General features: G+C 35.1%; 1 protein-coding gene across 1 annotated transcript; it reads left to right on the plus strand.

The window, feature by feature from the left end:
- Positions 1 to 3,775: 3,775 nt before the first annotated feature.
- LOC111891420 (eupatolide synthase) lies at positions 3,776 to 12,845 on the plus strand. Its single transcript, XM_023887472.3, has 2 exons — positions 3,776 to 4,889; positions 12,128 to 12,845. The coding sequence occupies exons 1-2, from the start codon at positions 4,002 to 4,004 to the stop codon at positions 12,734 to 12,736; spliced, it is 1,497 nt and encodes a 498-aa protein (XP_023743240.1). The 5' UTR covers positions 3,776 to 4,001; the 3' UTR covers positions 12,737 to 12,845.
- The last annotated feature ends 2,571 nt before the right edge of the window (positions 12,846 to 15,416 follow it).

Raw genomic sequence — 15,416 nt, forward strand, 5'->3', positions numbered from 1 at the left:
GCATATGTCATGAGTGAGATATAACAAAATAAGAGAAATCAAATTAATAATTAATATTACTTCATAAACTATTATATAATTATATTACTTACACTTGGTAATTAATAATTGTTCTGTTTTAATGTGTATATCTCAAAAAGACGACCTAGACTTGGCCCAAGCACCTCAACAATCAAATCCCACTATAAATTTATATAAACAAAATGTATAAGTTCTTCGAATTTTAAAGGCATTTAGAACCAAACATTTATATTCTTTGGCTTTTTGTAGAGTCCATCCAAGTGTCTTTTATATTGAATGAAAAGGGAAAAAGTAATCTTTAATGTTTTATATGGTTCAAATTTTCATAATTAGAAAAAAGAGACAAGATATCAAACACGGGATCAAGTTACCTCACGTGAAATGAAAATATCAGGAAACCCAAAATCCGTAGAAGTTGTTGCCTATGAATAATAGCTGCAAAATTGTCGTGAATTTCAACATTGTATATGATTTTAAGTTATTTTAGCCAAAAAGAATATATAGATGGAATATTACCTATCAGAAGTTATAATAGAAAGAGAGTTCTTTTTCTTAATCTCATGAACAAGATCTAAGAATCCATTTAGTTGATGGAAAAAGAGGGGGCGGGCCTGAGGATAAACCGGTAGTGGGCGAGGGGGTTGCTTTTTCCTTGAACAGTTCTTTCAAAAAAAGAATCTATCTGATTGATGAGTCATAAGAAGACAATTCATGATTCAGATGCTTAATAATAAGAAGGAATAATCAAATTGAATTCATCGATTTACCTGGGTGGTCAATTTACGGGCTAATAAAAGATTTTTATCTTCGAAACCCATTGGAAGGGGTAGTGCACGAGAAAAAAATCATGCATAAATGATCGACTCTTTGGATGCCCCGAAAATACTATGAGGTGTTCGGAAATGGTCGAAGTAGTTGAATAGGAGGATTACGATGACTATAGTCCTTGGTAAAGTTACCAAAGACGAAAATGATTTGTTTGATATTATGGATGATTGGTTACGGAGGGACCGTTTCGTTTTTGTAGGCTGGTCCAACCTATTGCTCTTTCCTTGTGCCTATTTCGTTGTAAGGGGTTGGTTCACGGGTACAACCTTTGTAACTTCATGGTATACCCATGAATTAAAAAGACCCTTCGTAAAGCACTCAAATGACAATTCTTGTCTACTTCTTCTCGGTTCCTTCTTCTCTTTCTTCCATAATGTGATCTCAGAGAAGGAAGAGATACGAGGGCCCTATGGAGAATGTGGTCAAAAATCCGTAATAGAGTCCGACCACAACGACCGAATTGATTATCTTCATGCATAAGGATACTAGATTACCTAGTAGAAATGATTTCAAAATCATCACAAACCTCCCTTTTTCTTTTCTATTGCAATTTATAGATTATTATAAGATGGCATGATGACTTGACGTCATCCTCACCTTCCTCCGGCTTATCACCGACAGTCTGTTGAGGGTTCCAAACTCAATGATAGCAACTAAACACGAGGGTTGCGCTCGTTGCAGGACTTAACCCAACACCTTACGGCACGAGCTGACGATAGCCATGCACCACCTGTGTCCACGTTCCCGAAGGCACCCCTCTCTTTCAAGAGGATTTGCGGCATGTCAAGCCCTGGTAAGGTTCTTCGCTTTGCATCGAATTAAACCACTTGCTCCACCGCTTGTGTGGGCCCCCGTCAATTCCTTTGAGTTTCATTCTTGCGAACGTACTCCCCAGGCGGGATACTTAACGCGTTAGCTACAACACTGCACGGGTCGATACGCACAACGCCTAGTATACATCGTTTACGACAAGGACTACTGGGGTATCTAATCCCATTCGCTCCCCTAGCTTTCGTCTCTCAGTGTCAGTGTCGGCCTAGCAGAGTGCGCTCGCCGTTGGTGTTCTTTCTGATCTCTACGCATTTCACCGCTCCACCGGAAATTCCCTCTGCCCCTACCTTACTACAGCTTGGTAGTTTCCACCGCCTGTCCAGAGTTGAGCCCAGGGATTTGACGGCGGACTTAAAAAGCCACCTACAGACGCTTTATGCCCAATCATTCCGGATAACGCTGGAAACACCACTTCCCGTCCGACTTGCATGTGTTAAGCATGCCGCCAGCGTTCTTCCTGATCCAGGATCGAACTCTCCATGAGATTCATATTTGCATTACTTATAGCTTCCTTGTTCGTAGACAAAGCAGATTCGGAATTGTCTTTCATTCTAAGGCCTAACTTGTATCCTTGCGCTTCATATTCGCCCTGAGTTCGCTCCCAGAAATATAGCCATCCCTGCCCCCTCACGTCAATCCCACGAGCCTCTTATCCATTCTCATTCAATCACGGCGAATAACAGGCAAACACATCTCATTTGCAGCTAAAGCTATTATCCTTCATATCAAACTATCATGAACATCGATCCGACTGATGAATCATCCACCAAAGCAGCGTTTTTCAAGACTTCAATATTGTTTATTACCAGTGAAATTTGTAAGTGTGCCTGAAAGTAATCAGTTTAAGCAGCTCCAAATTATATATATATATATATATATATATATATATATATATATATATATATATATATATATCAAGAAAACTAGGAAATGATGGCTTGTGGTCATCGGAAATACACAAAACCAAAAAAGATAAAAAAAAAAAAAAAAAAAAAAAACGTGAAAACCCCCAAATTCTTACCTGTTGTGGCGGTGAAGGAGAAAAGCTGGAAAGAAAGTGGAGTCGCCAGTGGGCAAGGCCGAAGGTGGTGAACGGTGGACGGTGGTGAACGGATGTAACCCGAAAAAAACCCAAATTCAGGGTAAAAAGCTTCAACAAACTCTAACAAACAACAAATTCGAAGTATAAAGGTTGACCAAGAGTGTATCTGTTGCTCGTCGCCGGTGAAGGAGTGCCCAATCGCGATTTTCGTCGAGAGAGAAATGGGTGCCGTCTTCTGCTGCAAATGAACGATGGACTGGACTTTTGTTAGGGTAAACCCTTATGCCGACGACAAGTCGTCGATATAGGGTTTCCATAAACGCCGTCGTCCTTGCTTTTGCTGAAAAAAAAAATTAAAAGTGCAAAAACTGTACCGACGACAAGTCATTGGGATAGATATTTCACGTGGATCGCCACGTTGCATGCCGACAAAAAGTCGTCGAGATAGCTTACAAAAAACTACACCGTTTTGCTTTTTTGCACCAAGGAATAAAAATAAGTGAAAATTAGATTTGTTGTAACCTATCCCGACGACATGTCGCCGACACAGGTTTTCAAAAGACTACGAATAATTTCGTCGTTCCCGCCTAATCTATGACGACGACATGTTGTCGGCACAAATCTTCTGGTCAAACAAATTTGGTCAAAGTTGGCAAAAGCTATACCGAAGACAAGTCGTTGGCATAGTCCTACTTGTAGCGACGACTTGCGTTGTCGGGATAGGTGACGTCGCCATATCCTTATTTTTGTAGTAATATATATTATAATTTATTTTCTATATATGATTTTAGAAAGTACATCATATTATTTGAGCATTACACTATTTTTCATGTTTTATGGTATACACCAGCTTTTTTAATTTAATAATACACCCATTAGCCCAATTACTTCCCTCCGCCCCTACATGTGGTGCCAGGCAATTAGTATATATTTGTATGCATTAAAAAATAATTATTTTAACTGAACTCCATGCAAAAGAAACGGATCATATTAATGATGATGGACTTGTAATAATTTAGCCCACCTACTCCCTCCGCCCCTACATGTGTGGTGCAGGCAATATATATTTATATTAATTTACAAATATATACATAATCAACATATACATAATACCTGTACACATTTAAGAATATTTATACACTAGATGGAAACGGTGACCTCTCATCATTAAACTTTTTTATTTTAAAATCACGTGGACCTATTTCATCTTAGGCTTCTCTATAAATGGAGGAGGATATCATTGCCCAACAAACACAACAAAGAAAAAATACTCATTGAGATGGACATCTTCACTTTCTTCCATTCATGGCTTTTTTCGACAGTATCAATTCTCTTTTTTTCTTCTATCTTCATATATGCTCTTCGATGGAAGAAAACATCCAAGCCTGCTCCTAACCTTCCCCCCAGCCCTCCTAGGCTTCCGATAATAGGAAACTTGCATCAAGTGATAGGTAAAAACTTCCATCAAATCCTATGGAAAGTCTCCCGAAAATACGGCCCTATTATGACTGTCCATTTAGGTTCCACACCATACGTCATCATCTCCTCCAGTGAATTTGCAAATCAAGCCTTAAAAACCCACGATCAGATACTTTGTAATCGTCCACGTTCCAAGAGTTTCAAACGACTAACTTTCGATTACAATGACGTTGCTTTCTCCCCTCATGCTGATCAATGGAAGGAGATGCGAAAGGTTTTGGTAACCGAGTTGTTAGGTTCTAAGAGGAGTAGATTGTTCAAAAAAGTGGTAGACACTGAGGTCAAGGGCATGCTCGATTCTTTTTCATCACTGCCTTTGAATACTACCATTGACCTAGATGAGAGGCTCTTTCATCTTGTAACCGACATTGTTAGCAAGGTTGCACTGGGTAAGAGCTATAGAGAAGAGACGTTTAGGGGTAAAAAATTAAAAGAGATGCTTGATGATCTGGTAATCTCTCTTTGTGGTTCTGTTTCCGATATTTATCCAGGTAGATTAGGGTTGATATTAGACGAACTACTTGGGTTTAATCGGAGACTTGAAAAGACTTTCAGTAATTTTGATGCCTTCCTTCAAATGGTTCTTGATGAGCATATTGATCATACTGGAACAAGTGACAATGAAAAAGATATTGTTGATGCATGCAGATCTCAGTTGACTACAAACGAAATGAAAGCCCTTTTGATGGTAAAAACTTTTACTTTCCTTATTTAGAGTTATACTGTTTGAGTTTCTGCATTAATTAATATTGTTTGTTAAAAAAACATATAATACTGCAACATTAACCCCCTACGGCGACGACAAATTCGGACCATATCCCAACGACATGTCGTCACCATAGGGTATACAGATATCTTGTCGTCGGCATAGGTGTATATGGTCGTCGGCGTAGCTTCCTCCTATTGCGACGACACGGTGTCTGTAGAGCTTTCGTTAAGCATATTTTCGAAAAAAAAATAAAGTTTTATTAAGATGACTTGACGTCGGGATAGGTTTTTCACGGTTGTCGATTACATACCTATAGCGACGACATGTCGTCGGGATAGCTACTAGTTGGTTTTTTTAGTTTTAAAGATTCTGTACATTATTATTCCTGCATTTTCAACAAATCCAAAAACTTTGCAGCATATATCAATTGTAATACAATAACTAGCTACCATTGTTCAAATTCAATACATCAAATTCAAGTTTAATATTACAATAAATAGTTAATTAACATTGTTCAAAATACTAAAAAACATCAACCATCATTATCATCATAGTCTTCTCCTTCTTCTTCCCCTTCTTCTTCCGTCCTTTTGGCAAATTGTTGAGAGGTACTTCATTGTGTGTTAGAGTTGAATAGAAAGTTCGGAATACATGCTGCCAATGATATATTATATTGTTGCAAGTATTCTTGCATTTGTTGTGCATCAAATTGGGAAGATTGGGGTTGAGATTTGGACGATTTGGAAGTGGAAGGTCGTTCATTGAAAATTAAAACGAAGTTGGCGGTTGGTCTTCTACCCACCATGCGAACATGTCCACTTCTCGTCCCAAGGGCACGTTCTAAACATTCTTATGTTTTGCAGTTTCTCATGTTCCTCTTGAATTTTCTCATAAAATATAGAAAACAATAAACATACGTTAATTAAAACAAGCTAAACTTAAACATTAAAATAATAATAATATTCCTTAAACAAAAAACAATAATTAATAATAATAATATATTTAAACAATGCATTTATTTCGTTTATCACTTACTCAATCTTCTTGTGCTCGACTTGTACATCAACCCGAACCTTCTTTGTAGCGCATTTATCTCCAACCCTCAATATGTTGCGGCTTGAGTCCCATTTTATCCTATAATAAGTGAAAAACAATAATTATATTTATACAAATGTTAATAACAATTTTAGATAATACGACCTCTAAATAACGCCGTTGAGCATAGGATCTACATTCGTGAGCACTTGTGTCCGGAAGTTTCAACCTAATAAGTTTATTTTTGACCGACGTGCGTCTGTATTCATCGGTCAAAAGTAACAAATCAATCATTTTGTTCCAAGCTTTGGCGCTCCAATCAGTTGGTGGACATCTTCTTGCCCTTTCCACATTATGATATCCACCAACTCTATCAAAATGTTTTTCGTCTTATAGTTGCGCTCTTGATAAACTCTTTGCATCTCTGCTTGGATACCCACTCGAACGGGTTCCCACAAGCCTATGCCCCAAAAGGACCATGCTCATAATCAAATCAAATACATACCAAAAATAATTATGAGCTTAGACACCTAATCCAAAACTACTCTCGTTACAAATCGAGCAATTTTGCATGGAATCATTCTCCTTCCAAAACAAAGCACAATCATATTTGCAAACATGGATGGATTGATATCCTAACCCTATATTTCTCAACTTTTTCTTAGCTTCATAGTGTGAAGTTGGAATCTTGCTCTTTGGGAAAACAACTCTTAGCAAGTCTACAAGTTGGTCAAACCAACTATTTGTCCATTTAATGATCACTTTAATATGCAACAACTTTTTCAAAAAGTCTAAAGACGACATCTTACAAACAGGGTATAACTAGGTATTGAACTCCTCAAACAAAGCATCAAATTTTGGGTCCATGCCTCGTCCTTCAGCATCTGTATTTTCTTCATTTGTATTTTATTCCATCGTAACATCATCAATTACATCAAACATCTCATTAGTTGTTGGAATGTTTATTGGAGTCGAATTGTAGCCCAAATCCGAAACAAGACGTTTCACACTATGATGATGCCATATAGTATACGATTTTAGAAACCCACAGTCATGTATGTGGGCATATGTGACATCCCCAAAATCACGACCAGAAAAGACCAGTTTAATTTATGCTTTTAAAATGATTTCAGAGTAATCATTTAATTAAAAGAGTTGCAGAATTTGTTCCCAAAACAAAATATGATAAAATAAGATTTACCAAAACATTTCTTAAACAAATGTATTTTTCATTATATTACAATACTCGGGATGTCATATTCCGATACACAGACCAAAAGCATAAACATTTCAATATAGACCTTACAACAGTTATTTACAACAACAGGTCTATAATCCAAAAATAACTTGACAAGTCATCCAATTTATGCTCTGACACCACTACCTGTAATACAAAGAAACTGAGTAGGTCAGGCTTGGGAGTCTGGTGAGCATATAGGGTTTTCAACCCACAATAAGTAATTAAATTTATTTTCATTAACCAACAATAACCCAATTACTCATTCCCACTATTCTTACTTTATGTCCCTAAAACAACTAACACAAGGGACCTAGTCTAAGAATATTTCATCAGGGTGACAACACATGCGTTCGGGGGTTTCCCAGCAATATATGTCAAATAAGGAAACCATGAGGGGGATGTAGTACAGCGAATGAACACCCAAGTTCATTAACACCTACATGTGCGAACCTGCTAGCGTTTCACAAGACTGTCTAGAAAAGTCTGTAGTCGTCATCTAAACTCCGCTAGATGACTGAATCAAAAACCACATCGAGGCCTCTCATCTGTTTATCACACATCAACTATATACCCATGTTCTACCAACATATTAGTAGATAAAAAATATATATTTTTATGCATTGTTTAAAACATGTATAGCATTCTCATTCAATACATATTCCAAACAACAGATGAAGCACATACACATAACACGTATTTCATAGAGAATAAATCATATCTATGAGATAGAAGAAAGTGAATATACATTCACACATATAACAACAAAATATACACATAACACATATTTCGTATAAAATACTTCTTAATTATGCGTTAGAAGAAAGTGACTACACACTCACTTGATCAGAAGATGATCGGACAGCACTACGACTTGTAGAAGTAGTATTCTTTGGTAGATCTGGAAGATCTTCAAAAAAAACCGGGCTTCTCGCGGGCAGAGCTTCGGCTCGAAAACTCTTTTCTTCTCGGGATCTTCGGGCTTCGGGACATGCTTTGGGTCTCGGGAATGATACCGGGGCTTTGGGGGGTTAAAATAGGACTTAGAGAGAATATCGGGAGTGGGAGAGTAAGAGATGAGCAACCAAACTCGGCTGACCCTTGATTTCTATTTATAGGGTGAATTTTCAGGGTTCCCCTCGTGAGTTTCTAATATTCACCTCATGAGCTACATATGCTCACCTCGTGAGCTCAATACGTCATTGCGTTCATCATGGCCACTTTCCCTGGAAGACGTCCATCATCTGTTCACCTCGTGAGCCACTAATTCTCACCTCGTGAGCTAAGCTCACCTCGTGAACTACATGTGTTCACCTCGTAAGCTCTGACACAACCTTGGGGTTCATGCCCCGAACTTCAGAAATTCATAACGTTTGCATACGAGCTCCGTTTTCGACGTTCTTTATATCCACGTATAGGTGAGATTATGCTCTACAACTCTCGTTTAGACTCTGTTGGCTAATTTTGACATTATTTTTATTATATTATTTTTAGTAGGTAGGGACAGAAAAACTCCGTTATAAATTCATAACTTCTTCATCCGACGTTCGTTTCCGTCTGTCTTTTTACCGTTGCACTACCATTGACGAGATCTTCAATTCTCGTTTAGATTGTTTCGGCTAAAAACCGCTCCATCTCAAATCGATTATTCGGGCTGCACACACAGCACACTGCTAAGTCGAAATTTCGGAAAATCATAACTTCCTCATACCAAGTCAGATTTGGGCGTTCTTTTTATGTACGCTCTCGGTTTAACTAATTCTATGAATTTCGTTTGGATTGCTAAGGCTAAATATCGCTCTATCGTAAATTCATATTTTACGTCACTCAGCGTCGTGTCGGTTCTGTCGCGAAACTTCGACAGATCATAACTTCTTCGTTATAACTCGGATTTCGGCGTTCTTTATATCTCCGAAAACCTCGTTTCGACCACTACAACTTTATGTAAAAATATCGGGTTTATCTCACACTTAAATTTTGACGCTTATTTTATCCTTAATTTAATTATATCTTTATAAACAATTAAATAAGCACATAATTTACATAATTCACATAATACTCAAATAATTCATCTTTATTACTTCAAAAAGAGTTACAAAGTTTAACCTAGACTATTACATCAACAATAATGTCTAGCCTGGAAACGTTGGCGTTACAACATAAACCGTACTCAACAACTGTCGATACATATTCACACACTTTATGCACGGACAACGCACTTTGTCTTTAGAGTCAACATATTTCCTAGCAATCTCCATAAAGTTTTAAAGATCTTCCAAGAATTTTGGGGACGTTCAGTTTTCACGAATCCAACTCTTATCGATCGTCAATATTGTTTCATTATTAAAAATTACATTGTATGCATAGTTAAATTGTATTTTGGCTATATGAGAATGTGTATTGCATGATTTTTTGTTTAAGAAAAAATCAGAAGGAATGGATAGAGTATTCAAAAGTATATAAAGAAATATATAGCCTAGAAGTAAAAATCGGACAAAATTGATAGAGTATTCACAAGGGTAGGCTTCTAAACCCACTTTTTGGATTACGTTATCTCATATGTGAATGTGTATTGCATGACTGTTTGTTTGAGAAAAAATTGGCAGCATTTTCCCTTGTCTCCCAAGTAGATAAAGAAATATATACCCGAGGAGCAAAGAGAAAATGACAACCAATTTTTTTTAAACAAACAATCATGCAATACACATTCACATCCTAAATGAGATAAAGTATTCAACAAGTAGTCCCAAAACGGGGACAACCCGAAATTAATTTATAAATCAATTTCCGGAGGGTATTTCTAGGCTCTTGATGATTATAAAGAAGAGACATAAACTAAAAATCAATGAGTCAATGTACTTTTATAGCAACGTACGTTGATTAGTTTGTTTAAAGCATTGTATTTTCACGTCTGTTTCATATTTATAGTATATATAGCATCTTATTTTTTCAATTATAGCATTGTACTTTTAATATTATTTTGTTTTTTTGTTTTATTATTTCATCGTACTTTTAATAGCAACGTAGTTTTATTATTTTGTTTTATGTTATAAGTTATAACTATGAAATAGAAATGAAAATAAAATGCTTTAATAAACAAGCTAAAAAAAGTATGTTGCTATTAATAACTTTTGTCTTAATAACCTTTGTTCTTAATAAACTTACTTTTGTTCTTAATAAACGTACTTTTATTAGTTTAAATATTTTTATATTTTTTTATGTTGCTATTAATAACCTTTGTTCTTAATAAACATACTTTTATTAGTTTGTTTACAACATATATTTTCACTTATTTTTGTTTTTTTTTCAATTATAGCATCGTACTTTAAATATTTTGTTTTTTCTTTATTATAAAAATTTAGTTTTGTTTTTTTTTTTTCAATTATAACCTTGTATTTTAAACAGTCATGTTAAATAATTAAACACAAAAACTTTAACTTATCACTAAGCACTTATCATGAATTTAAAGACAAACATTTTAACTTAAAAATTAAACACTTTATCACTTTATGCACTTAAACTAATAAACGTAAACAAGTAACACAAGCATACATATTTTACACTTTATACATAAAATTTCATATCAACCTAAACAAAGAGAACAATCATACACATTTCACAATTATACAAAATTTCGATTTCATATAAACCTAAACAAGTAAATTAACATTGTATACATACAATTTCAATTTCATATAATATTTTATACACTATTTCAATTTCATACACCATTAACCAAGTTAATTAACATTTTATACATACAATTTTAATTCCATATAAACCTAAACAAATAGCACAATCATACAAATACCAAACTAGTAAAACAATCATATAATAATACAATGATCAATTTCAATTTCAATTTCATATAAACTTATACATACAATTTCAATTTCAACAAAAATTAGAAAAAAAAAAACATAACCTGTTTTGCAGCAACCCGTGACTTTTACAGCAAGTTCTAACCTGTTTTGTTCTTGCTGTGATGGACGGAATCTGTTGATCAGATTTGATGGTGGTCCTCCGGTGGTGGCTAGTGGTCACCGCAAAAACACAAAATCAAAAAGAAAAAAAAAACGATAAAGAAATCAAGGGACGGGATGGGAACGGCTTCACCGGTTTTGGTCCATACCTACTATGGGAAAGGCGAGATAAGGTCTCCGGTGGCCGAAGTTGGTGAAGGAACAACAGTGGTGACCACTGTGGTGAATAGGAACGGCTGTGACAGCCAACCATAAAAAACCCCCCAAATTTAGAGTTAAAAACTTTAATAATCACTAACAAAATGGAAATCAAGGGCCAAAAACACACCATGTTGCTCGCCATCGACGGGATCCATCGATTTTCGTCTTTACCGATCGAGAGAGAAAGGGATGTTAGTTGCTGCAAATAAGAACACGAAGGTATCTTCTGTAAGGGTAAATCCCTATGCCGACGACAGTTCATCGGCATAGGCTTCACAAAATGACGGCCTTTTCTCTTTTTTATTGAAATAAAAAAAAAACATAAAAAAAACCTGTGTCGATGACAAGTCGTTGGTATAGCTATTTCACTCGGATCACCACGTGGTTTGCCGACGACATGTCATCGATATAGCTTTCCAAAATCGACGTCGTTTAGGTTTTCTGCACCAAGGAATTAAAATAAATGAAAATGCAATTTGTCGGACCCTATGCCGATGACACGTCGTCAGTATAGATTTTCAAAAGACCGCAAAAAAAGTCATCGTTCCCGCTTAGTCTATGGCGATGACATATCGTCGGCACAGGTTTCCAGGTCAAACAATTTTGGTCAAAGTTGCTAAAATCTGTAGCGACTAGTCGTTTGCATATCTCTTCTTTTCGCGACGACACCTGTCGTCGGGACAGGTGTCGTCGCCATAGATTGTTATTCTTATAGTGATATAAATGTAAGCTAACTCTTATGATCTTAAACTTATAATCAGAATGTGCTAAATGGAGGAATTGATACAAATAATACGACAATGGTGTGGACAATGTCTGAGATTATTAAAAATCCTAGAGTTATGAAAAAGCTACAGGAAGAAATTCGAAGATGCGTTGGAAGAAAATCAAGCGTTGAGGAAGCAGATGTTGCAAATATGCCATACTTAAAGTTGGTGGTGAAGGAGGCGTTAAGATTGCATTCGACTGTTCCGTTCTTGCTTACAAGAGAATGTGTAAAGCATTGTCAGATTGGTGGGTACGACATCTTCCCAGGGACAAGAGTGTTGATAAATGCATGGGGGATAGGAAGGGATCCAAAAGTCTGGACAGAGAGTGCATCCATCTTCAATCCTGAGCGCTTAGAAAACCTTGAGTTGGATCGTAGTGAGATGATTCCATTTGGAGGGGGCAGAAGAGCCTGTCCAGCGGCAAGCTTTGCTACTCAGATTGTGGAATATACGATTGCAAACCTTTTTTACTCCTTTGATTGGCAACTTCCAAATGGAATGAAGAACGAGGAACTGGACATGGAAGAGGTAGGATCCCTGATTGTTGTTAGGAAAACGCCTCTTACCCTTGTGCCTGTGAAGTACGATTGGCAAGACTAGTAATTGTCGGTTTTCGATGTTAAGAAGATTTTGAAAGTAATATGCATGTAATAAGTTTATTTGGATAAAATAAGTTCATTGAATATGGGGTTATGTATGAGTTGCTAGAGACAGGTGGATCGGGTGTGGTTGATTACAGTGTTTTTTTTATTCTGTTTTTGTTTTTATTAATCTATGATAAATTACATCTAATCAACTAATTTGAAATCTTTAGAACCATGGTATTATTTAATGTTTTGAGTTTGAATGTGTCATGGTAGCCCCATAAACATTACTTTATCGGTTAATCTTATTATTACCATGTTTCGATCATATTTGGTTATTAACATTTTTTTCATGGTATTCCAAGTTTTAAAATATTCAAAAAGTATTTCAAAATGACCATTACTAGAAGAAGAAAGTGGACAACCAATTAAAAAGATGATATGACATGAAACGTGTTATTTTTTGTTGCAAAAATTATCTGTCTGTGATTTGGGTCTACATATCTTTTTCTATTGATTATTTATTTTCATAAATAAAATTTAAAATTACTAATATTCTTATGAATTTTAATTAATCTCCTCTTCCAACCATTCAACGTCTCCTATCATGCATCATTACCAAGTACCCATCATTTTATTCTGACCCACGCTCCACCTCACCTCTGACTGCCATCCAAAGAAAATCAAATACATGAAATCATGAAACCAAAAATCCAAATACAAGACCATAAGTAAACCAAAATCAGACACCATAAAAAAGCCAATATCATAAATTAGAGACAATAGACCAAAGATCTATAATAAAATATAAGGGAAGAGATGCCGAGAAATTTGTAGTACTTTGAAATTTTTCATAAAATATTTCCATTGTGCCTAAAAATTTGAGAGGTAACACGGGCCCTGAGCTCCCGTTAAGCCCGCGACTATGGTAATATATATGTGATATTCAAAAACAATTACAGATAACTCAAATCGACAAAATAACACCTTCAACATCACATACAAATAACTCCAATTTACTAAATTGAACATTCAAATTATGAAATTAAAACTTCAAGAACATGTATAGATTCGTTGGCATACCTTCAAGGACACTTACAGATGAACCACTTGAACAAAACCTAACCAATACTCCTTGAAAAGAAAATCAAAGCAAGATTTATATAATCGAACCAAGATTGGTGGTAGCAGATATGTGATCTTCATCCCTTTTTGTTCTTTAACCATTGATTTGTATGACTGTGTATACATAAATAAATATGTGATATTCACCCTTTACCCGCTTCAGTTTGAACAATAAATTTGTTGATTTCTATGGTAGCCTTCGATTTCCATATCTATGTATCATAAAGTGTTCTTTAGTTTTTATTTGAAAACGAGATTCAAATATCCCTTTTAGACACTTTATCGAAGCTTGGTAGCAAATGACATTACATGTTGGTTTTGGTCGTAATAGATGGAGAGAGTTAAAGATAACAATGATTGATATCTACTAATTTTATTTGTTAATTAAAAGGAAACAAATAAAGAGGGTTGATTTAGTAATCACATTTGGATGACATTGTAGGATCTAAAGGAAAGAAGGAAGCTAAACCTCAAAAAGGCTTAAATACAATCATGAGAATGGACAAATGTCGTATGTCTTGATGATTGAGGATTTCGAGCTTGTGTTTAGTCGTTGAGTTAGGATTAGATCTAGTTATTTGTTATTACTCTTCGGAAATGTCTAGAAGCCAAAAATTCATTTTATGTGTTATATATTATATTTAAAAAAAAATATATTTACGAATCAATGAAATATAAGACACAATTCCACTTTGCGTTAATGTTTTCAATTTCATTTGAATGTTTATGAGTTTATGACTTTTTGACTTTAGAATAAATGTTTATGAGTTTATGACTTTAGTACTTTCCATCCCATCGACCAATATTATATGAAAACATTCAATTGAAATTGAAAACATTTGCATATATTATATGAAAACATTCAAATGAAATTGAAAACATTTATGCAAAGTAATAAAACCATAAGCTTATAAACATTTATTACAAAGTCATAAATTCATAAACTCGTAAATACTCAAATGAAATTGAAAACATTCATGCAAAGTCAAATTATGTCATATATTCCATTGATTCGTAAATAAAATTTTAATTTTTCTTATATATATATATATATATATATATATATATATATATATATATATATATATATATATATATATATATATATATATATATATATATATAATCGGGTTGACGGGTTGACCCTTGAAGCCAAATATCTAACCCAACTCAACCCACGAAATAAACAGGTTGGTGGGTTGGTAGGTCAGAGAACTCAACCCAAACCCGCTTATTTTCGTGTTGGGTTCGTATCAGGTTACATGTTGGATTGAGAATTGTAACCCCTAAATAAAACAAATGCAGGTACAAAACATACTTTTGAACAACTCCTAACCCCTCTGTTTATAAACCAGAAATGTACAATGAACATAAAAGATCATGCTTAAATGTGATGCACAAACGAAGATCAATCTTCAAAACACTAAACGTCATGAGTGTCTTCACATCAGTCATCATCACTGTCTTCACGTAAGCCCACCAAATTTCTATATCATCAAAATCTTATTTTTACATGTATAAAACATTTACAACTGTATAAAAAAACTTATCTTTACATGTATAAAAAATGT

Source organism: Lactuca sativa, chromosome 6, assembly GCF_002870075.4.
Source record: "Lactuca sativa cultivar Salinas chromosome 6, Lsat_Salinas_v11, whole genome shotgun sequence".
Lineage (NCBI taxonomy): Eukaryota > Viridiplantae > Streptophyta > Magnoliopsida > Asterales > Asteraceae > Lactuca > Lactuca sativa.